Below are 23,008 nucleotides of genomic sequence, written 5' to 3'. Positions count from 1 at the left end.
CTCATCTTCAATCACAATGAGTTACCCTGAAGGTTGCGTAATCAAACTGGAAACAAGTGTACTACCCATTGACACAGATGGTCAGCCTCCCACACACAACTTCAGACTTGTCCAAGCCCAGTCATCTGTAATTTCTAATCACAACCTTGAACTCCTTTATTTTTGGCTGACACATATACAGTAGTGATACGTTTAGCTTCCAATTATAGCCTGTCTTTATTAATGAATATAAATTGAAGTTTATGAGGCTGTACAACATACAATATTCAAATGTTTGTCTTGTATTTTTTTTTCAAAGCTGAAATAACTCTTACAGTTAGGCTTAGTCTTTAACTTACTGCGAAATCATAAAAAAAAAAACAAAAGTGTAGTTTCACAGTGCCAAGCATTAGTGATGACTTAATTTATTTTAACTGAATTGAGGTTTTGAATGTCAAATTAATTTGAGATTTTAATTATTTTACTCAAGGAAGCAGTTACAAATCCTTAAGCTTGGGTACGTTAGTCGAGAGGGCCAGATCGCACAGGGTAGAATGAGACTGTGGCAGTGGAATGGGCTCAAGCTCCCCGTGTCAGTGGACAGCTCCTCTGATCTGGTTCTTGTGGCAACAGCCCTCCCTGCACTAGCCTGTAGAAGAGTGGGCTTTTCTTGGAAAAGAAGGGAAAAATCCAATAGAAAATAAAGGACAGAATACCTCTGCATGCGTGACAGGAGTGTGACTGATTCCAGTGTTGACCGAATCCCAGGACCGGGCAGTCAGGACGCAGGCAAAGAGGGGATACAGGTCGCCGGCTCCCAGGCGGCGGCTGTACTTTTCTGTGCCCCTCATGTCTGCCTTCATCAGCGCCTGCCAAAGGCGGCAGTAGTCCAGCCGGAACTGCTGGTCCAGCACCTTGGCGGGGAGAGGAAGAGAGGGGACCAGGTCAGGGCACTGACAGAGAAAGCCTGCATCCCCACACGAATCCAAGCAGCTTCATCATGCTACAGGGATCTGGGAAGAAAAATGCTCGGAACTTCACACATCCGAAAAAGACTGGAATCACACATTAAAGGTCAGAGTCTTTATTTCAGCCTTAAATTTAAATTTATGAATAGAAAGGCACAAAACTCCCATTAGTCATCTCAGTATCTAAGCATTTTAAAATGTGATCGGGCCCACCATCACATAAATTTATTTCATGAGGTTGAAACACCACAAGTTGCTCTAAATGTTCCTGGAAAGATATAATACATTTGAACAGCAGAGTACCATTTACATTCATTTACCAGGACTTCATGGATCTCTGAAATAAATGAGCTGGAATTAACTTAAAGAGTAGTAAGTAAAAATATAGGATGCTTTTATATCAGTTGATAAAATTAAATAAAAGAGCAGCCATCTCTAACAGGAAAAAGACTTATACTGTATGTGCCAGGATCAAGATGTGTTCCACTTTATACAACATTAAAATGGAACCACATCTACAGTATAGTGGAAGGAAATGCTACAGAGGAATTCAAACACAGAGCAAACCATCACTATAAAAAGGGAGAATCTTTAATGGCAAATTATTTCCATAATTCATACAATGGCAACATTGTGGATTAGCAGTCAGTCAGGGCTCTGAACGTGTAACTAGAAGGTTGTAGTTCAAATCCCAGGTGAGGCACTGCTGCCACATTCTTGAGCTGGAACATCATTCAGATTGCTCCAGTCAAATGCACAGCAGGATTAACGGCTACCCATGTAGGTCACTTTGATTAAAAGTGTCAGACAAACAAATTCATAATTAACAATGGAAATAAGGGAGAACGAGTATTGTTTTTTTTTAATAACCACAGAAATCTTTTATAAACATTATTCTCAAACAAGTATCACTTGACACATGTGTCAATTTTTCTAAATGTTGTTGTCTATATGTTGCTACTTTTTCAACTGTGTCTGATTGTGTGTTAATCCCTTGAATTCTAAATAAAAATAAAACAATGGAAATATTCCCAAAAAAATCTAAAGTGTTGCTTTAATTTATTATATTTCCCAATCTCACTGCATTTCTCCATTGAGCTTGAAGCAGATATTTCGGACAATCTTTTTCAAGTGATCTTTTTATTCCTGTGTGAAAGTGTTTCCCATTGTAATACTGGTGTTTAAATCTTCTGACCTTCTATGTCACCCCAACAAACCAACATGCTCCCAAGTGATCAATTTTACGCCACACAATCTTTATTTAAACATTTCTAAAAAAGCACAGTTAAAATATTCTTAATTTCTAACTATACTGCACTTTTCAACTATGAAAAGGTTAGTAATATATGTTTCCCAAACTGAACTGTGTGCTGCTTTCTTGTGACAGCGAATAACTGAGTCTGTAATAAGTGATAAATTCTCTTCCTGGAAGCCTAGCACTAAAGGGCACGGTGTCTCACCTGATACAGCCCATGATCGAGTAATATAATTTCAGTCTCACTGGTTTTCGGGCACTTCCTGACCAGCACATTGCCTGGGTGGGGGTCACAATGTATAAACCCATTTACAAAAATCATCTCGCTGTACATCTTCCCCAGGTTCTGGGAAATCTGTAAGAAAACAGCAGAAAAAGGGGACAGTTAGTAATTGTTTATTCATTTTAATTGAGAAATGGCCTTCAGCAAGTGTCATTAGTGTACACTTACCATTGCACGGACACAATCATTCCAGCATTAAGGCGAGTTTTGCCGTTGTCCTTTACCATTTGCATTGTGCTTTCAATTGCCTTCACTATAAATTCCACAGCTTCTAAAACTGTATATTTCTGAAGGCTTCTAAAGGAGATACCAACGGATGTCATCCAATACAAGAAGCCAACTGGCATAGATCAGGTTTGTAAACATTTTTAAAAGTCTCAGATATCATGCTGCTTATAGTTCTCATTGTAGATCAGCAGGCTTTTGGCACGAATGAAGCACATTTCATGCCACTACACTCACACTCCAAGATCAAGCAGATAATCGCTGGCTGCAAGTTTTCTGCGCAAAGGGACAGAATTAGTTTCTGCTCATTTAGACCTTTATAACACCACATTCCACAGTGACAGAACCAGCCAGGAAGAACACTTCATTTGCAACTGCAGAACCAAGGTGTGCACCTGGAAACTGCAAAATAAATCATTTCCACTCACTCTGTCTCACTTGAGATTAAGAGTGATAAAAAAATCTCTACAGAGGAATGAACAATGACACAGTTAGTGTGTGTAAACAGAAGGAAGGGAGGAGACAAAAAGATTCACTAAGTGCTGCCGTGCACATACAGTAGATGTGTCTTATTGATCCCTTCCTTATCAAGATACAGTAGCATAAATCTGAGTAGCCTCAAAACTGAAGCCTGTTGATCTGTAGACTATTTTTGTAATTGCCTGATCAATAAACATATGTATTTACCATAATGCGAATGTTGTGCAAAATCTGCTTACAGCTCAAAGTCCCATGTGCAACAACTCTAACTCAGGAGAATTAACAGCTGCTCGCATGCGTTTTGACAGATGATATACGTCCGGTAATGCAAATCAATGTAAACTTATCTGTCTGAAATATCTGTGATGTCAAAGAGCTATTGGTCATTTAGGGTAAGGAATGCTGAGGACTGCATGAAGGAATATTAATAAAAAATACACCCTCTACAGTCAGGAAATATTGTATCATAGCACACGATTTCCTTGTTCTCTGGGACAAATAAAATACTCTTGACAATAGATTAATGACCAGGCAGTAAAAAGGACAAATATTTATTCACAATAATTGTGCAAATACACAACAAAATGTTTCTGGCTATATAGAGATACTACAATAACAGATCTGTGAGATCCCAGAGCCCTGCTTTCTACAGACCTAGACAACACTGAATTCTCCTGACTTACTGTACAGACAAAATGGGGAAAAGGGGGAAACAAGTAGCCTGTGTCTTATCAAACAAAGGATCTAGACGAAATCTTTGTCTTAAATGCATTTTAAATGAATGGGACCCTATTTCACTGCTAAACAAACAGCGCACCACTAACTACAGTAAGAAGAGCTGTCCTTTAGTCTGTGGATTCCACAACTGGGAAATCAGTACTTTCAACACTGTAGGAGAGAAAGTCCCCTATCTTAAAAGTCTGGTTCTCATTCAGTGCGGGGGTACTAAGCAAACACACAGACAGACATCTCATTAAGGACACGGCAACATCAGTACTGTTCATTTTAAGAGGTTGGGAAAATTAGTGAAGATAAGCAGCAAAATCACTACGGCAAATCAAATTTGTTTGTTTACAGTAGGATCAAATAAACCTACAGTATACAGTATGCCCTTTACAAGCAGGGGGTTGCAAAGAAGGCCAGGAGCATTGTGGAGTGTGTGTCTCATTCCTCTCGATGTGAATTTACACTACACCCATCTGGGAGATGACTCTGTGTACCCATGTGTAACAGTAATAGACTCAAGAAATCTTTCATCCCTGGTGCAATCTCACTTCCAAGCAATGTATAATAACTCTCTTATCTGAAATACTAGTGTACTGTGTTCTTTTATTGATGATGTTTGTCAGTTTTTGTGTAGTTGTGTTGGGCTTTGAAAACATAGGTGTCTCTCTCACAATCCAATCAAATTTCCTCTTGCCTGCTGCCTCCTTTGAGATGACCCTTCCATTTATTTTCTGGTTACTCTGTGTCCTATTTATCCTGAGTTGAAGCCCAGTGAAGTACACCAGTGAAGGCCGGCTTAATGACCTCATGGTTAAATATTAAGGTTATAAAACAGCAGACAAAATTCTCTGCTGACTTAACAAAGAGTTAGTTTACCCTGGGTTAATTATTAGCACCACAATTTGCTTCAGAACTGTAACAATAGCATTATATTCATATTGCTCTATCCCGATTCTAGCTATTTAGAAATCAAGTGAATTAAAGATTTTTTTTTCTCCACAGAACTTTTCACTAATTACTTTTAGCTTACAGTGAAGTGTGCTCATGGCAGTTTTAAACTACTCCTATCTGCCAAAAAGACCTCACTGCAAACTGTGAAGCCTTTCAAGAAAAAAGAAGAAGAATATAGGTCAATGTAATTCAATTAGTCACGAAAAGGAAACGGGATTAGATTCTAGAGGTTTCTGTTAAGGATTTAAGGGATTCCTGTCCTAGCATGAAAAACGTGGGATGCCCATTCATTCTGCTGTTATTCATTCTAACTTCAATAAAAACTGACCTGTCCTGTTTGTTATTACTACATAGTAACTTCAAATTTACTGCTTTCGATACTGTGTGTATCACTTCAGAGTAACCTGGACAGACATTGAGATGCCAACGTGATTAAAAAATGTACGCAAACTCCCAATTTTATCCCAGGCAGGTACCCGTATCTAACTGAGACTGTATCTCAGGAACCCACTAATTTAACAAACAATCAACTGGTACTTCTTACCAACAGAAGTAGCAGACGTATCCAGACGTATTCTTAACAGTAGCAGACGTATCCAGATTTCAATGGAAAATTGGAATTAGGTCAGGATTTCCATCCTACAACCCATCGCGAATTACAAGCCCACTGCTTGATGACAGCTGTTTGCCGGAAACATTTTCCTTCTGCTGAGGGAAAGCCCACTACCATGCACTGGGTCTGTAATTTGCAGCTGACAGGTGGGTCAAATGTTTTATTTAATCTGGGAGCAGGTGCTAGGATCCTCCATTGTAAGGAGCATTAAAGACTTGAGAGAAGCAGTGCTTAGGAGTATAAAACACACCAGTTCCACAAGCCAGTGGTAGACATCAGAAACACAACTGAAGCTTAGATCTCTTCAAAGCACATCCACCTCCAGCTTCCAGGAGTTCTTGTCTTCGTCTAGTCGGAGACAGCTGTGATTCTCTTAGACTTGTTCTCAAAGGGAACCAAGCCACACCGCTCCTCAAACATGTGTTCAAAGCTATAGGAGTCTCCTTTTTAACAGTGCTTGCAGAGAAGGCACGTTGGGGGCGGAGAGTCCTGAAACTGTTATGTTCTGAATGCTGATAAACAGTCTCGACTGCTGTTCATAAAGGAGCTATCAAGAACATGCATGGAAAAAAGAAAACATTTCCCAAGGCAAACCATTATTCTGAAGGCATTTGAATAGAACACTTAAGAACTTTGCATTTCCTAAATATGCTGAAGGGAATAGGAGATGCTAAATTCAATCTAGATACAAAATTGGATGTATTCCTAAATCATTATCTCATGAACTGCAGTTCAAAATGAGAGCATAGCATTTGTTTACATACAGTTGTTATGCTGGTGGAATATATAACTAACATCTTAATATTACTTTTGTGTACTGCATATGCTTCAAAATATTGTGTTTTGTAAGTGAAAAATTACATTTTGAAGACTTTCACTTTACAGAATAAGCATCGGTACAAATATAAAACTTAAAAATTAATCACACATCTTTGGGCAGTGAACAAATAACCTGTTCCAAGGGGTTTTATATAATTCATAAACTCCATCAGTCACACATTAAGGTCGAGGGTTATTATTCAGTCTTAAGAAATTATCAGAGGCTTAGACAGCCCGGTTGCTTTCAAATTCAAAAGTATTAAATTGTTTACAAAGACTTAATAATAGAAAAGATTTGTTATACAGCGTTTGAATACTATGTGCAAGTAGCAATAACAAACTATAGATACAAAATGGGTAACATTGAAGTAGAAGAGGCTACTTGTGACAAAAGACTAAAGTATTAATATTGACACATCACTTACATTTTGTAGATTACTGTATGAGGAAGCAATAAAAATGCAAACAAAATTTTAGTTCTTATATTTTTACGTAAGATTGAAAGCAAATAATGCAGAACTTGCATCATTGCACTCCCTCGTTGTAATTTTATTAATTGCACTTGTTTTATTGTCAACTTACTATTAACAGAACTTGTGGGTTTGTCATTAACGATGTATTAGAATTTACAGCATAAGAACATAAGAAAGGTTACAGCTAAGAGGTGGCCATTCAGCCAGTCTAGCCCCTTTGCGTTTCTTGATAGAAACCATTTCTGATGGCTTAAACAACATGGCTGGATAGCTTGTTCCAATTTCCTACATCTCTGCATAGAGGATTGAAGATTCTTTTCCAGACGTTTCTTAAAAGACATCAGGGTATCAGATTCAACAAAATGATCTTTTAATCATATATACTATATACTGTAAGTAGTACATAATGTGACAGTAAAGGAGTGGACTTGATTATATGTAAATTTGTCAATTCTAGATGGCTCTCTGCGCCTAACCCTCACAAATGTCCATACCCTACTGTATTTCAAACATGAATAAAAAAGTATGGGTACACTGGGTACTAGGAACAGCAACTGGCATTCATTCTGCTATCAGAATGGAAACATCAAATAGGGACAAGCCAGCAAGGTCCTATTCATGTGAATCACAACATTCTCTTATTCTGAAAGCTGTTATTCAGACACCAATTTCTTTTCCTTGTGCTTGAGGTGAGTTAGTTATATCCCAGTCCAGTGTGGTTTCTAAAACTGACATTTCTTCCTGCACAGACTAGGCCATTAATAGTGTTAATAATATTTCTGTCATTCATCATGTAACATCATCTAAGACTGAAAATTCGTTTCTTGAAGGAAGAAAAAATCAGTAATCACTGAGGGCTTATACCCATAACATATTCCCTCAGAAAAGCATCCTTTTTAAAGATTTGTCATCTCTGAAGATTAAAACTCAGGCTGGGTAGTGTGTACAAGGGCGCAATCCTAGTACCTTAATTAGTGCCACTTCAGGACACAAATCCTAGCTGAGTCATGATTGCAGATAGCTAAAAAGTATATCTTATATATAGCATGAAAAATGCTTAAGGGAGCATGGACACTAATAATGTGTCGTTACTGTATATGCAGACATGATGGAATGCAGGAAAAAAGACAAAAGAGAAAGACTGTAATAAATATAAAGATTGCGAATGTTTCTTCACAATATCATCCCTCTCAGATACCACAATCACTGTGGTGTCTCACCTCTTCCACATTTTCACCTGTCTCAGTGGATATCTCATGGTAAGGAAAAAAATCTAATTTCATGGCTTTGATGCACACACATTTTAATAGCAGCTAACCTTGCGTGTTCTGAGCCTCAAGCCTCAAGAACGCAACAGATGTCCCACAAGAATCATGGTTCTGTAGCTTGAACCAGATGAAAAAATTCACTCAATTTTCAAACACTAGGTGAGAAAAGGACCAAGGAAAGAAATTAAACAAGTTAAGCTCCTCGTTCATCTTTAGTGTCATTAAAAAACAGAAGAAACTCAATTATCCTGTTTCAGGTCCCTTGTTTTATAATTTATCTGTGGAAAGTAAAAATAGTGTCTCCATGAACTATCAGCACATTCTCACCTGAATGGATGCCTTGTACAAACCAGTTATCAGGGTATATTTCTCTGAAACTCTTGTGTTACCAACATGTACAGTACATATTTGTATGCCCTAAGCATAATTTGCCTGTAAGAATCAGCAAAGCAGCAAATATTTGTAATTGATTAAAGAAGCAGTAATGGAGTGCAAAATGAGTTTTGATGTTCAGGTTCTGCCTCTCGCCGATTCGGAGATGATTCCCTTTTCCTCTGCCGCTTATGAATCGATGGTGCTGGAGTGCGCACAGAAAATAAATCATATTTTCTGTCCCATTTCACCAGGCTGATGAGACTGTTCCCCTGGCAGCAGCCAGCCAGAAATGAGAGAAGATAAAGTGTCTGAGCGCTGACAAGTTCACGACTGTGGAATACAAAAGGAGGATAAGCGAGGGCATCCCTGCTGGCAGAAGCAAATGCACAAATTATTCCTGCTCTCTAAATATGTATTTAGAATGTCTTGCAAAATAAAGCAACTAGGCACAAGTTTACCACCAATGACATTCCAAATGATGAAACACTGGAGCTCCATCTAGGAATGACTCAGCAGCTTTTCTGTGAGCACATGCAACAAAGATGAATAAAAGACTGTAATGAACATCCACTTTTTATAAAAAGGTTAGCACCAAACAGTTAAGGAATAATGCCGTGCAGTTTCTTTTATCACCAGCATCTAAAAATCAGAACCAACACAGAAAGTCTGTGAGGTAGATGCAGCCGCATGGTCATTTCTCACGTGTGCCTGCAGATGAGGGTCATGTCATACAGCGCACACAAACCACATTTTGACTCTTCCTGTCAAGGAAGATTCTCTCTAACAAGCAATTTAAGTGCTAATCAAAATTTCTGAGGTTTAACACATTGTTTTATTTTAAACAGCATACAGCACTCATGTGTGTGGGAACACCTTTAAAAATGTATGGTTCTAAATTATATATAAAGACATCACTTTAAGGTACAGTAGTTTTTAGGACTTAGAGGAACTGAAACCTTAGCTGTCTCATTCAAACTCTCCCTCTCTTCAATCTCAAGGATCCCACTTCCATTTTGTTAGCTAGAAGTGGAAGGAAAACAAAATCCCAGAGGGAGGAGCTCTGGCCTTGGGGAAGAGTCCTCAGTGCTGTAAGGAAGAGGGGGAGAAAGGCCAGATCTACCTGTTTATAACAGCAGATAGGAGTATAGCCAGACATACCTGCTCCACCAAAAGATATAGTTTCAGTGTTGTCCTTTTTATAAATGTTAAAAAGACCCAATTTATTTTGCTTGGTCATTACTTTTTATCTTCAATTAATCTTTGCATGTCCCTACAATGATCAAGATATTACAAACAAACATTTTAAGTTCACTGACTGATGTTGTTCCCATCACTGCATTCCTAGATAGTTCAAGGTTAGCTGAACTCTCAGATAACCTCAAGGGAGCAAATCTGCATTATGTGAAACTTTAAGTGAACACGTCTTTAAACCAAAAATGTTAAGCGACTGCTCTATTTTATTGTTGTTCCTCTAAAAGATGCTAGTAAATGTTTGTGGGGAGCAATGGAACAGGAACAGTCCCTTTCTTCTTCAAGTTTTTGATGTGCCCATCCAGAAAACAGTGGGTCAAACCTTCCTTGAAAATTTTAACTACCCTAGTTTGAATTAGCAGTTTAAAAGTTGACACTGCAGCTACACTACAATGCATGTCATTTGCCCTCATGCAGTATATACTGTAGGAAAATGACACTCATTCAATTTATTTCATATTTAACGTCTCCTGTTATTGAGTCATGATCCTCTTGGGCCAGACTGATAAACGTGCTATAAGGTGGTCGTGTCTCATGGATTAACGCTTATTGTGAGCTACAGTTTGTCAGACACTGTAATAAAGTAGTGAAAGTAATGAATGGCCCAAATAACAAATTAAATAGAAATCACAGCCATTCACCTCGTCGTTTAATTCAGTTTTCTCCAGGTAACTGAGACAAAAATTATAATTCTATCAAAGAACTGAACTGCATGTTTAAGAAAAACAATAAAAAAGCTTTCTCAGGTACTGATGTAGGGACAATAAAATTCTCAATGCAATATTAAAATATAGCTTTAAATAGACACAGTTTAACGATTCAGTTCATGGCAGAATGACTTTTAACCAGATACAGTACATATCTGTGTTTAAAGGAATATCCTGCACTGACAGAGAAAATAGCTAAACCTTTTCAGTCCTGAACAAAGACTGAGAAGAGACCTGACTCAAGTTGTCAAAGTCCTCAAAGGCACTGACAAATTCACACCTAGGGGCTCCTCAAAATGCTCAAAATCGGCAGGGTGACACAAGAAGCTACCGTACAGTATGTGACACGCATAGAAGCTACTGTATGTGGTTGTGCACTTAAAACCAAATACAGGAGGCACTTCTTTACACAAAGGGTTGTGGGTGTTTTGACCAAGCTGCAAAGCCATGCTGTTGAAGTTGTTACCTTGGCTTTCTTTAATAAAAGAAGCTGGATGCGATTCTCAGATGAGATTAGCTATTAACTACCAAACAGGCTCGACTGCTTATACTGGTTCTTATGTTTTGCTGATCATAACACTGATTATTTTGTTTAATGTTTTTCTGATGTTTTGATGTGGACATGAACATACAGGTAATCCTACAAAGCTCTTTCTATGAATAAGATAAATTAAAATATTTATTTTGATACTATAGTGTATGTGTGCATATACTCCATTCAACAGTTTATAGAGGCAGTCTAAAGCAGTAATGATTGAAAGAAGCAACATAAAAAGTTAATTTATTTAAACCTTCCTTCTAGACTGAGCTATTTCACAAATCAATATGGGGCAGGAAAAAAATCCTTTTAACTTGAAGATGTTCTAAATTTAATGAGCTGTTTTCAAATATTGGCACATGTTCGGCTGATTCTACAGATCCTTAGGGAGATATCGGACTGCCCTTTTTATTAGTCACTAGATCTTTTGAAACTCTTCTTTTATACCCACATAATAATTGGACCATAGTTTTTAATTAGTTGCTAGGCATGATGCCTTTCCATTCCCAGTAGTAGAGCTGTTTCAAAGCCATTTTTCTGAAACTGTCATTCAAATGCTGTAACTGTGGCATTCTTCACATATTTTGTCTAAAACACAACCCTTCTATGATAGAGATCTATACTATGTGAAATATACTAGAGTAACAAACAATATGTCTTGGTCATGGCACAGAAAAAAAGCTCAGAGAATTCAAATGATCTTAAATGACAGGCTTAAGCTACTGCTTTCAGTTCCATACTGAAGTGTCTAGAAATGGCTTGCATTTCACCTACACAGTATTCAAGAGTCCTCCACTCTCTCTGTTCCATGTTAGGGTGAGTTGGAGCCACAGCTCATGTTATTCAAGGAAGAGGGACTACAGTCAGTACCTTATTTTATTTATGCACACCAACTGCACACAGCAGTTTAACTTTTTCTCAGATTTTACCATTTTCCATAGGTGAACAGATTAAAAAATTAATGCAAAGATGCACAGAAAGCTAATGCTTTCTACCATTCATGTTTTCTTGGTAACTAAGCAATTTTTAGAGGCTTTGAGAGTGAAGTGTAGCATTACTGATCTGTGTGGAGATTACATCATGCAGAACAGTTGAGTGCCATGAAATTAGTGGCAATGTGACCAGAAAAATGCAGAATTCAGAATGCACTGCAATCCCATTTTATGACACAAACAGTCCAGCTCTTAGGATTTTAGGCTTGTGAATCTAGATATATACACACTGTGCATAAACTGGAAGTGTTACCTCAGTTACCGTTCTGAAACTACTAATGCTCACAGCAGAGTATGTTTTTCCCTTATTTAAACTCATGGATAAAAACCATCCTCATAGCTATGAAAACAATAACAGCCACGGCAGAGTATGAAAAATAGCTAAAGGAGGAGAGAATTAAGATAGAAGAAGTACATATTTGTGACTGAGTATCACTCTCCCAAGTTTATCTCTGAGGTTACAAACACTGGGAGAGACCAGAATAAACCAAGAGTGTGAATGAAGGAACGAAGGTTCTCAATCAGATAATGAAGCTCAGACTACAAGATGTGTACATCTCTATATGCATTATATCATGTATCCTGAATGCCAAACAGATTTATCTATTAACTTGGAATTGCTGAGAAAAAGAACAAACTTGCCCCCATCTTGAGCGTCACGTCAAGTACAACAGCAATAATGAGCATCAGAGTGAGAGCCCAGCAGGATATTGAGCGGAGCACAGTTACAGCAGATTAAGAAGTCAGGAATAAATAAGCAAAGTACGCATTTGGCAGTAGCATGGCATACACCTATGGAATATCCAGAGCTTTAGCAGGTGGATCTGTGCAGGATGGAAGAATATGGCAAACAGCAATGCTGGATTAGACATTCTACCTTTGATATGCCAATTGTTATCCAAGGGCATCCCCCTGGTTCCTAAAGGTGTTTTTTGTTCCAGATAAGCTGCCATCTATAGTAGTCAACTGACAGAACTGTTATTTACAAAAGGGCACTGCACATACTTCTGCTAACCTAAACACGGGGAGCCTGAGCAACAGTGTGGATGACAAAAATTCACAGATGAGGGGTAAGGAAGTAAATGTCACATTACGCCTTGTGTAATTCAGGCTCATTTCTAAAAACCACATCAATTTCACCTCAGCAGGACCACTCCTTTATTCCTGGATACTTTGTAAGCCAGACGCACGACAGATTCACCCAGCAGAGCAGAGCATCTCAACTGCAGCCCAGAAAGCAGTGCTGTGTGCAGGGCGGGACACACACTGCTAGACTGTTATTATATCTCCAGAGGCATAAAGTGGAAGACAGAGCAAGGAGAAGGCAATAAAGTACTACACCAACGCAGACTATACCTGAAATGACAAAAAAAATCAGAAAGATATAAGGAAACTGTACTGCAGTAGCATGATGCTCTGATCTTGGGGGAACATTGTGTTTTGTCAGTTTTGTTCACTGGCTAATTCATGTCAGTTTTCTATTGGGGCCTATTTGCTCATTTCAGCTCTTAAAAGGTGAAACGAGATCTGTAATTGTTATCAAACCTGAAGCAATTTCTGAGTTCCAGAACTGCCTTGATTTAGGTGTGTTGCCTGAAATGTAACCACTGGACCTCTGCGTTTAAGAAAAATAATTATTGTGGAATTTACAGTCACTCCCACCTATGGGTGTATCTGATAAACTGCCACCCCTGCCTGTGGGCATGTCTGATACAGTGCCACTCCCACATGTGGGTGTGTCTTATATGGCGCCACCTCTACCTGTGGGCATGTCTGATACAGTGCCACTCCCACATGTGGGTGTGTCTTATATGGTGCCACTCCCATATGTGGGTGTGTCTTATATGGTGCCACCCCTGCCTGTGGGCATGCCTGGTACAGTGCCACTCCCACATGTGGGTGTGTCTCATATGGTGCCATCCCTGCCTGTGGGCATGCCTGATACAGTGCCACTCCCACATGTGGGCATGCCTGATACAGTGCCACTCCCACATGTGGGTGTGTCTCATATGGTGCCATCCCTGCCTGTGGGCATGCCTGATACAGTGCCACTCCCACATGTGGGTGTGTCTCATATGGTGCCATCTCCGTTTGTTGGCGTATCTAATACAATGTCACTCCCACATGTGGGAGTGTCTGATACAGCAGCATTCCCTTCTGTGTCTGCTCATGACGAACTGATCAACTAGTAAGAGAAAGTTTAGTCATGGATAATGGGAAGCAAGTGGAGAAGAAGTTGTGTAAAGTTTTCATTGCTGAAGGTGTTGAAGACAGTACCCTTACAGTCAGGTGTTTTTTACACTGAGGGCCAACCAAAGAAACAAATGAAATAAATGTCTGAATAAGAAAACACATCCATTAAGTCAGCAATTTGCACTAGAGATTTAGAACTCAAGTGAAAAAAACTGCAGACGCAGTGTTCCTCCAGGACCGGAGCTGAGCACCACTGTGGGACTACTGGGAACATAAAATTGGGAAATATATGACAGAGGTTTATGCTTTAGTAAAAGTGTGTATTACTGGTCATATTATTTGAAGAAGCTGAGACAGATGTAAATAAAGGCATTTTCATATTAATCTGCTGTAAAAAAAATTACCAGCAATGACTGAAGGCGTTTTTCTAATGCACTCACTGTTTTAATATGCAAATCCCCTTTAGTTGTCCTTCTTGTAATCACGCCAGATTAAATATTTGACAGCACTGTGATTTGATCTGACAAGCTGGTTGTGAGAAGGCTATTTAATAACCCAGCCGTAGAGTACATGCACTAAGTCATATAATCCACCCCCCATCCCTTCAGAAAAGCCATGTTTTCTATCACACAAAACACCACAGTCACATGTGAGATCCCGAGGTATGAGGGTACAAGCCTATTGGTCTGCATCTTTCCCACATACCCGTCTGTGATTTTAGCATGTTTTTGAGTCTATGTGTGTCTGAATCCCTGATCTATTCATGAGGAGAAAGTTCTGACATTCAATAGACCTAGCTAACCCTTTAACTCTTAGGTGCAGTTGTAGAACTTTCTGTAACTGTGGGAAGCTGTGCTCTGGTTTTCATGTAACATGTAAGCATCACCTTTGCCTTCATCTCTCCTGCACTGCTGCTACACTAACATGTTTCTTTCTCAGTGGCCCTGTTGACTGTGTGGGCAATGCTGTGCCCTCTGCCCCACCCTTTGCACTGTGCCTCATGGTTAGACAACATCTGATAATGTACACATGGACTCACAGTTCGCCCGCTGCTCTCTTCTTCTTCGTAGAATGACACTGCTTAAAGGTTTCTTTCCTACAGTACATGTGAGGGAGTTAAGCTGCCAGACCACATGTTAACACTGTGCTGATGTCTAAGCAGAGTGTATTTAATAACAATTAAGCAAACAGGCTTCTTTTACAATTTTGTTTTTCATGACATAAGTTACTTTTTATTTTTATTACTCCTGAAGAAACACATACAGTAAGTAAAAATAAGAGAATGAGGTTAATTAGATGCGAGTTAAAATACATCCATCTTGTCTGTCTAATGCTTGTCTACCTGTATGCTACAGTACATGTCTGCAGCAGTTTCTAGCAATGATTCCCCATTTGTGAAACAATGAGTTATGGGATTTTAGTTTGTCTTGGTATAGCAGTGACTTCCTATCACATAGTAATAAGCCAGTTTACAGCATATTCAATTGCCCTACAAGCAAAAGAAATCTATCAAGAATGTAACAGTTACTGTATTTCAAGGTACTGAGTGGCAATGTGACCAGAATTCAGAATCTATAAACCAAGCTAGGTCATTAATTGGGTGGGAGCCTTCTAAGGCAGAAGTTCACAGTCCTGTTCCCTGGGGATCTACAAACCTGCTGGTTTTGTGCTCAGTTCTCAGTTGAACCTTTAGTTAACTTAACGAAGGGACAAATGTTTTTTTGTTGTTTTCATCTCAAGATTTTCAAGGTTGCCATTGAACTATTGGATTTCATACGTAATTTTATCATCACTTACTAGCTCTATTGAATTTTCAATTAAGTAACGAGCTCAGCTGGGACAAAACCCAGCAGGTACAGTATGTGGGCCCCCAGGAACCCCAGTAGCTGAAAAAGATACAAGGCAGATGCTGTAAGTGCTCTTGGTAGATCAGAGTGGTGCTCTTCCCAAACTAATTACCAACTAAGGAGACTTGGGACTTGGTACTGTAGAAAGTGCTGTCCTTCGGGTAACATGTTAAACCAAAGTCCCAACCACTAGGTCATTAACAAGCCCATAGCAGCAGTCAGAAGAGTGGAGGTGTTAATCCTGGTGTTCTATCTTAATTCCACTCTGGATCTGTACAATCTGGTCTATTGTTCCCCTTTAATTCAGCCGGTGAAGTAATTTCTCACTCCTCCACCTCGCATGCCGAGTAAAGGTACAGTACTGTTGACACAGGTGGGAGTTGAACAGCACTGGGGGATGCAATGGGCACCCTTCCTGTAGGTAAAGCACTTTGACATCCTTGGGGATGAAACTGTAAATGCAAGTCATTATATTAGATATGCTGTATATAGTGTGACAGTGGACCACAGCTCCCACTGCGCTCTCCGCTCCTCGGCGCGTGGGATTGAGCGGCAGTGACCGTCGCGGTTCCAGGCGCTCGTGCCCTCCGCCACCCGTTTCGTCCCGCAGCACCTGGGGCGCGAACCCGGGTCTGCAGCGTAACGCCACAGGGAGCCAGCCGCATGAGCTAAAGGAGACCTCCCTGAGCCCAGCCGGCCGAGGTCCCTGCTTCGCGCAGGGAGGGCGATGACGTCACCGTGCCCGAGCTAGCTCTGCTACACCGCTACCACACCGGGGGCTAATCAGGGCTGCGCTTTAAGATCCCCACGCGTCCGCAGACGGCATTCAGTTTAGGACTGAATGTGTTCCCGTCACCGGCGACACAAACATTTACACGGATCCACGAAGGGATTCTCCCCTATACTAGAGAACAGAAACATCTGCAGACGACTACACACTGGCACACCGCACAGAAAACAACAAGCGCTCTGCCGGTGCTCAGGCAGCTCCCTATCACATCCGACACTATCACAATAGTATGAGAATGAAATATGTTGCTTAAAAACATGTTTAATTACTGTTTATGTTAGAGATGTTGGAATGAGAAAACAAAGATGTCGCAGGATGGTTTCTCTATAAAATCAAGATAATTAATGGTCATCCTTACCCTGAAAAATAGAAGTGCATTGGATTGGGAAGGTTAATCACCAAAGCACGTCTGGATGTATGGTACCTCAGCTTTGCCAATTACCATGTTGGAGGACTCTGTTGTGTTCCAATGGTCACCCCAATGATCTTCGACATGTGGGGTTTCAATTCATTTGATGTGTTGGTGACACTTTGATAGAACATTATGTAGATTAAGTTTGAAACTGGAAAGCTGCTTGATGTACTTCACTTGCTGTTATGTATCTAAATGTCCAAGGTTAATGGGAGTGACCTTCTAACCAGCAAGTATTTTAATTTTTTTCATAGGCTTTGCTCATAAGACTACATTACCTAGTCCAACCTCGAATAAAGCCATGAAGCCATGAAGCACAATGAATTGTTTCAGTAATTTAACTTATTTGTGTAAGTTTAAAAACACTTTTTAAAACTTGATTTGGAAATATACAGTATATTAGATTTAAACTCCCACTTTGAATTACCTATAGATTATTGTAGTTTAGTGCTTAAAACACCATGAATTAACACTGGAAGATGATAGACTCATTTAGCTTTCATGTAAAGTGCTTCACTATGGAAAAGCTTCTTAGCATAAATATAGCAACAACAAAAGATGACATTTCTGACATTCAAACTAATTTAGTGAAAAAGACAAGGTATCAAGCCGACATAGACCATTAGATCCACAGTTCTCTGTTGTAGACCAACTACAAACCATACTGGGCTAGCATTTCTTTCATAAAGAGTTCTAACTTTCTTGTTGTTTAAAATGATACATTTCAGCAATTAGATTGTATAGTGACCATAGCCCGAACTCTGTGGTGCTCATGTGATTATCATCATCCATTTTTCATTAAATTAACTTCACTTAAGCCGACATAGACCATTAGATCCACAGTTCTCTGTTGTAGACCAACTACAAACCATACTGGGCTAGCATTTCTTTCATAAAGAGTTCTAACTTTCTTGTTGTTTAAAATGATACATTTCAGCAATTAGATTGTATAGTGACCATAGCCCGAACTCTGTGGTGCTCATGTGATTATCATCATCCATTTTTCATTAAATTAACTTCACTTAAGGCACTTCAAACAGCACCATTCACTAACTACTCCTCTCAGGGTATTTAAATGATCTTCGGTCTTAATAAAATGAACCATTTCTCTCTGACACCCATTCCCTGTAAGAGTTACAGCGTAACCGGTCTCAGACATGAACCACTTAAACGACACAGCAGCCTCCCCCATCCAGGCACAGTCCTAACAAGCTCGACTGCCATGAAAGGGAACCAAAGGGACAAAGGAACGTGGAACGGTTAAAGAAATAATCAGACTTCAGGCAGAATAAAAAAATTGAGATTTTCTCATTAATTCTGTTTGGTTTCTGGTGTAAACATGTTGTATGCTTTTCTATGTTGTGTTGCTGTAAGAAGCATTGATGCAGAATTTGAAAGGATGATGGCATCCAAGTCATCCGTACATAATATGCTATAATAATAATAATAATAATAATAATAATAATAATAAGAGAAACATATGAACAATATTTCTGTTTGTTATAGAAACTAGGCACCTGAGTGGCCCTGCCAGTAAAGGAGCTTGTTCAGAGGACCAGTTGAGCCCTCCAGCCTAGATGTTACAGTGCTGTGCCTGGGCTCTGCCGTTATTCCAGGAAGACCAGGATTCCTCAAGCTGCCATGTGCAATGGGTGGAGCAGTTCCAGTACCAGTACCAGGGGACCGTGAGGTTTTCTCCCAGGCCACTATGAGAAGCTTTACTCCTGGTGATGGTCACCCTCCAGCACAGGCGTGGTGAGCAGGGGGACAGGAGCGGTGCTTCTGACTGGTGTGCCTCACTGGAGGAAAGAGCACATGGTTCAGTTCTGGCCTGGTCTGCACAGGGACCACACCTGGGACTGACTGCTGCCGGTTTCATTTCATTTAAAATTGGGGATGATGAAGAAGAAGGAAAAAAATGGTCATTTCAAAACAGAAAAAAGAGAATCCCAGAGTTGACACATTCAGCAAAAACTAGATCTTAAATATACAGGATGCAATATCAAGAACATAAAAAATATCTATAATTCCACATCAGCATTTCTGACAGTAAGTTTTTAATAAGCTGCATAAATATATATATATATCCTGACCCAAGACCTTGTTACATAACCACAGTGCAGAGATTGAAAGAAAACTAATTTGCTGCAAAAAACATGTAATCTTTTTGTGTTATGCAGAATCCATATTTACGAGGTGGTGACCTTCTCAATCACATTGAGAGACTACAGGGTGATGTATTGAGCCAATCTGTTCAGATGTAAAGTGGTGTCCAGCTACAGCTGTAAAACTATGCATCAGTCGGCACTATGGCTTTTATGCTCGGCTCTCTTGTGATTCCTCAGGAGTTCATTAGTTTCTGCGGGAACAGGCTGTTTGTTTCGAATGAAGAGAACAGAAAAGGACTGTGAGCAGAAAGACTTATGTTGCCTTTTCTTACAGGGTAATGAAAGGAAGGGTGAGACTTATGCTTTATAACTTTGCTGCTGATGATGATAATTTCTGAAGTGAGTTTGTTAATTGGTGTATAATACCAGTCTCCAAGGGGGCCCTGCTCCTTAAGAAAGTTAATTGATTTCAAGCCATTTAATAAATGTTGGACTTAACGACCAATACTTCAGAGTTATGGCTGAACTCCAGTACTGGCAGTGAATCCTGTGACAGCTGTGTAACTAACATCATCATTACATTCTTCACAATAATCACAAATAATAACAGCAACAAACCGACAGAGGGCCAGATGGACAGAAATTCAGAATAGTTGGGAACACGAGAGAGAGCTGTCTGACTTCATGAATACAAAAGCCTGCCTGCTCATAATTTGATTAGAGACACTTAACATACTTGCTTGGAGTTGGAAAGAGGTGACAAGCAATGGCACAACACGTGGATCATGAGATTCCTCGGCTGCCAGCTTCAACCAACGGACTTCATCCTAGCAGGAAGACCTCATACCCTTTTCACTCTTTATTGAACGATAAATTCAGTTTCTATTAAAGTCTGTTGTCAGCCGATTCTCTGACATTGTTTCTTTTTCAATAGCAAAGCTTCAGAGAAATGTATTTTCTTGTTTTAATTATTATTTTTTTATTTTCCAATTTAAATTTTATTTTTTGAAAAAAGTAAAATCTATTGTTTTAAACAATATTTCAAACCCTAAAAACACTGGTATGATCAAAATACAAATAACGTGATAAAACAACATAAGCAGTTTCATTCTGTTATTTTAAATTATATCTTATTTTGTTATAATTTGTTAAACATTACAAAACATTGAGCCTCCTGCATTATGAATGGCCCCAAGTTGTTGAAGGCAAGGACTAGAATGATGTGTGGCTGTAGGGCACAACACATTCCTTTAGAGCTTATTTCAAACAGCATAAACATCATTGCAGTTGTGTCTGCTCAAATACATTTTTAGTTTCTACACTTTGCTGCTGTATATTCATTTTGTTTGCCTACTCTAAATTATTCCACCACAGGGCCAGTTCAACAGTGAGTAGGCCAGGTATAGCCTCCAACCTAAAGAGGGATTTTTCAATAAGAAAGAATGTGTGTTACAGATAAACAGCTGAGTTAAACAGCTCATCCTTGACTGTGCGCACTCAATTAATCTTGTAAGAGAGCTAATAGAGAACATATTGGATCAAAGACTGCTTCCATCCTTAGCTTTTACAAAGGCGGAAAATGATAACTTTTTGTTATGTCCTATTTTCCATTACTTCTCAGTACTAAGTTAAACAATGCTAAGGTCCTAGTGGTCTTACAGATAACTGCAATCAATTATGGAGAAGGAACAGATTTTCAAAGCTTATCTACAACATCTAAGGCAGCACAAGAGCCTTATCAGAAGTTTAAACTTCTTATCAGAAGTTTAAAAAGGTTAAAAACACTAAAAGACCTGTTTTGTTTAAGTGAATTGCATGATGTTGGTTGTTTGTCCCAGGAAACAAGGAGAAACCTAAAGTACATAATTTCTGCTTCACTGAATGAGACGTAAGAGACACAGCAAACCAAGAGATCTCTTCCTCCCACAGCTTACCTCCAGGGCAATAGGAAACTTATGTTATTTTTGCTCATCTTAACGTTTTCATCTGCATAGGCCCAAGCGTAATGACACACATTTCAGGCTTCTTCAATTACTTATCTTTTACTTATTACTTATCTAACTACCATACATTTCGTGATACAGCCATGTGCGCTTCAAAGTCTATCGGGAAGGTTTAAAATCAAATTAGCTGTGTGGGAAAATCCGCAGCAGAAAATCCATCTACCCGTCATCACCAAGCTGCTCTCCCTGGTGAGGGTTAACGTGTCTTGGAAGCACAGGACACAAGGGAGGACATCACCTCAACAGGACATCAGATTGAAGATTTCTAACCTACTGTAAATAATCACTCAGATGCTGACCTGAGGCAGGGCCTATATATTACATCTGTAAAACAGTATAGGAGTAGGGCTTCTTCATACAAAACTGAGCGTGAAGCAAAACCATTTCCAATTCCACCTCCAGACACTATTCTTTGTTGAAACATGTGGTCGAGCTGTGCTTGGTACTACTATACTTCATTTGTCATATTGCAATGTTTCATGTTGACATGAAACAGTGATGTTGGGATGACCAGTGGAGGTGAGGGCCAAGAGGGTTCATCTTGATAACCCCAGCGATGGAGTGCCCAGCACTCAGTGCCTCTTTGTCTGAAACCCCACGGCCTTGACCCATCTGGAGCGGGACACTAATATGTCGCTGCCATAAACAGATGATTATCTGTAAACAGAATACTGCCCAGGGTGTTCTCATCAACACAAGAAATCTTGTAGCCCACCAACTGTAATCTAATAGCCTGATCAACAAGATTAATACAGCTGGACTTTTGTTGACAAAACTGAATATCACCATATATTGAGTAGGAACAACTACAACCACAGTGATTGAATTCAAAGTCTCAGCTCTTGCTTTCCACTGTCTTAACCACTCTACTCCTTCCTATTTTCATTCTCTTACCTCACTCACTCTTGCCCTCTCCTCCCCTCCTTCTCTTTTGCCAGATTTCCTGTTCCCCCCCTCCGCTTGGCCATCGCTGGAATGAGCTACGTACAGTAATCCTAACTGACCTAACACCTAACATGACCACCTTGAAGCCCTGCTCAAGGCTCTGCTGTTTAGACAGCACCTGCACTCTTCCAGCTCTCAGCTGCAATCACCCAGCTCTCAGGAAAAATTAGTTTGGTCCTGTTAGTTTAGTCCTGTTCACGGTGGTGTGCAGGCCACCAGGCTGCTTAGTATCCATGCTGTCTGTATACTGTTTCATTTGCCTGATACACCTGATTGCCTGATTAGCGTTTAGCCATCCTTGTTTTTCCATTCATTGTGTTGTAAGTAGATGATTGTTACTCCGAGTTTCATGTTTTGTATAAAGGATAAGTTTTAAGATAAGAAAATAATAATACAAGTTAATAATCTTCATCATAAAAATAATAGTTATTTTAATAATGTATTATTAATCTATGTTTAATTCACTATTTCTATCATTCTTTTCAATTTTTAAGTTGTTCTTGCACAGCAGAAACACAAGCCTGAGAGCAGAAACTCTCACAAAAACATCTTATATCTCCAAGATCTACTGGCAGAAAAAGGCTTGTTCAAGAATTCTGTGCACGTCCCTCAGTACTGAGAAAAGTCTATTTTAGCCATCATCAATCTTTTGATTACTTGCACGCCAGCTCTCACACAGAACCTTGGAGACGTCACAGCAAGTTAATAATTCTATCCATTTTCTTGGGAAGAGACTCCATCATTTATTATGTTCGATATCTATCTCATCAGCTGTCTAATAACTCTCATCATCATTGGCTAATGTCT

General features: G+C 39.4%; 1 protein-coding gene across 5 annotated transcripts in view; it reads right to left on the bottom strand.

Moving 5' to 3' along the window:
• Positions 1–23,008, bottom strand: part of adck1 (aarF domain containing kinase 1) — a 170,825-nt gene that overhangs the window by 45,028 nt on the left and 102,789 nt on the right. For 4 of the 5 annotated variants that reach the window (XM_088647426.1, XM_088647427.1, XM_088647423.1 and 1 more), the window contains 2 exons: positions 2,408–2,557; positions 696–893 (listed from right to left, as the gene is read on the bottom strand). In XM_088647426.1, coding sequence (XP_088503552.1) covers positions 696–893; positions 2,408–2,557 — 348 coding nt within the window. The remainder of the gene's footprint in view (positions 1–695; positions 894–2,407; positions 2,558–23,008) is intronic. The other variant, XM_088647425.1, reaches the window with a different exon arrangement.

This window comes from Lepisosteus platostomus, chromosome 10, assembly GCF_059453375.1.
Source record: "Lepisosteus platostomus isolate fLepPlt1 chromosome 10, fLepPlt1.hap1, whole genome shotgun sequence".
In the NCBI taxonomy this organism is placed as follows: domain Eukaryota; kingdom Metazoa; phylum Chordata; class Actinopteri; order Semionotiformes; family Lepisosteidae; genus Lepisosteus; species Lepisosteus platostomus.
Note: the sequence above shows the minus strand (reverse complement) of the source record. Positions and strands in the feature narration are given on the sequence as shown.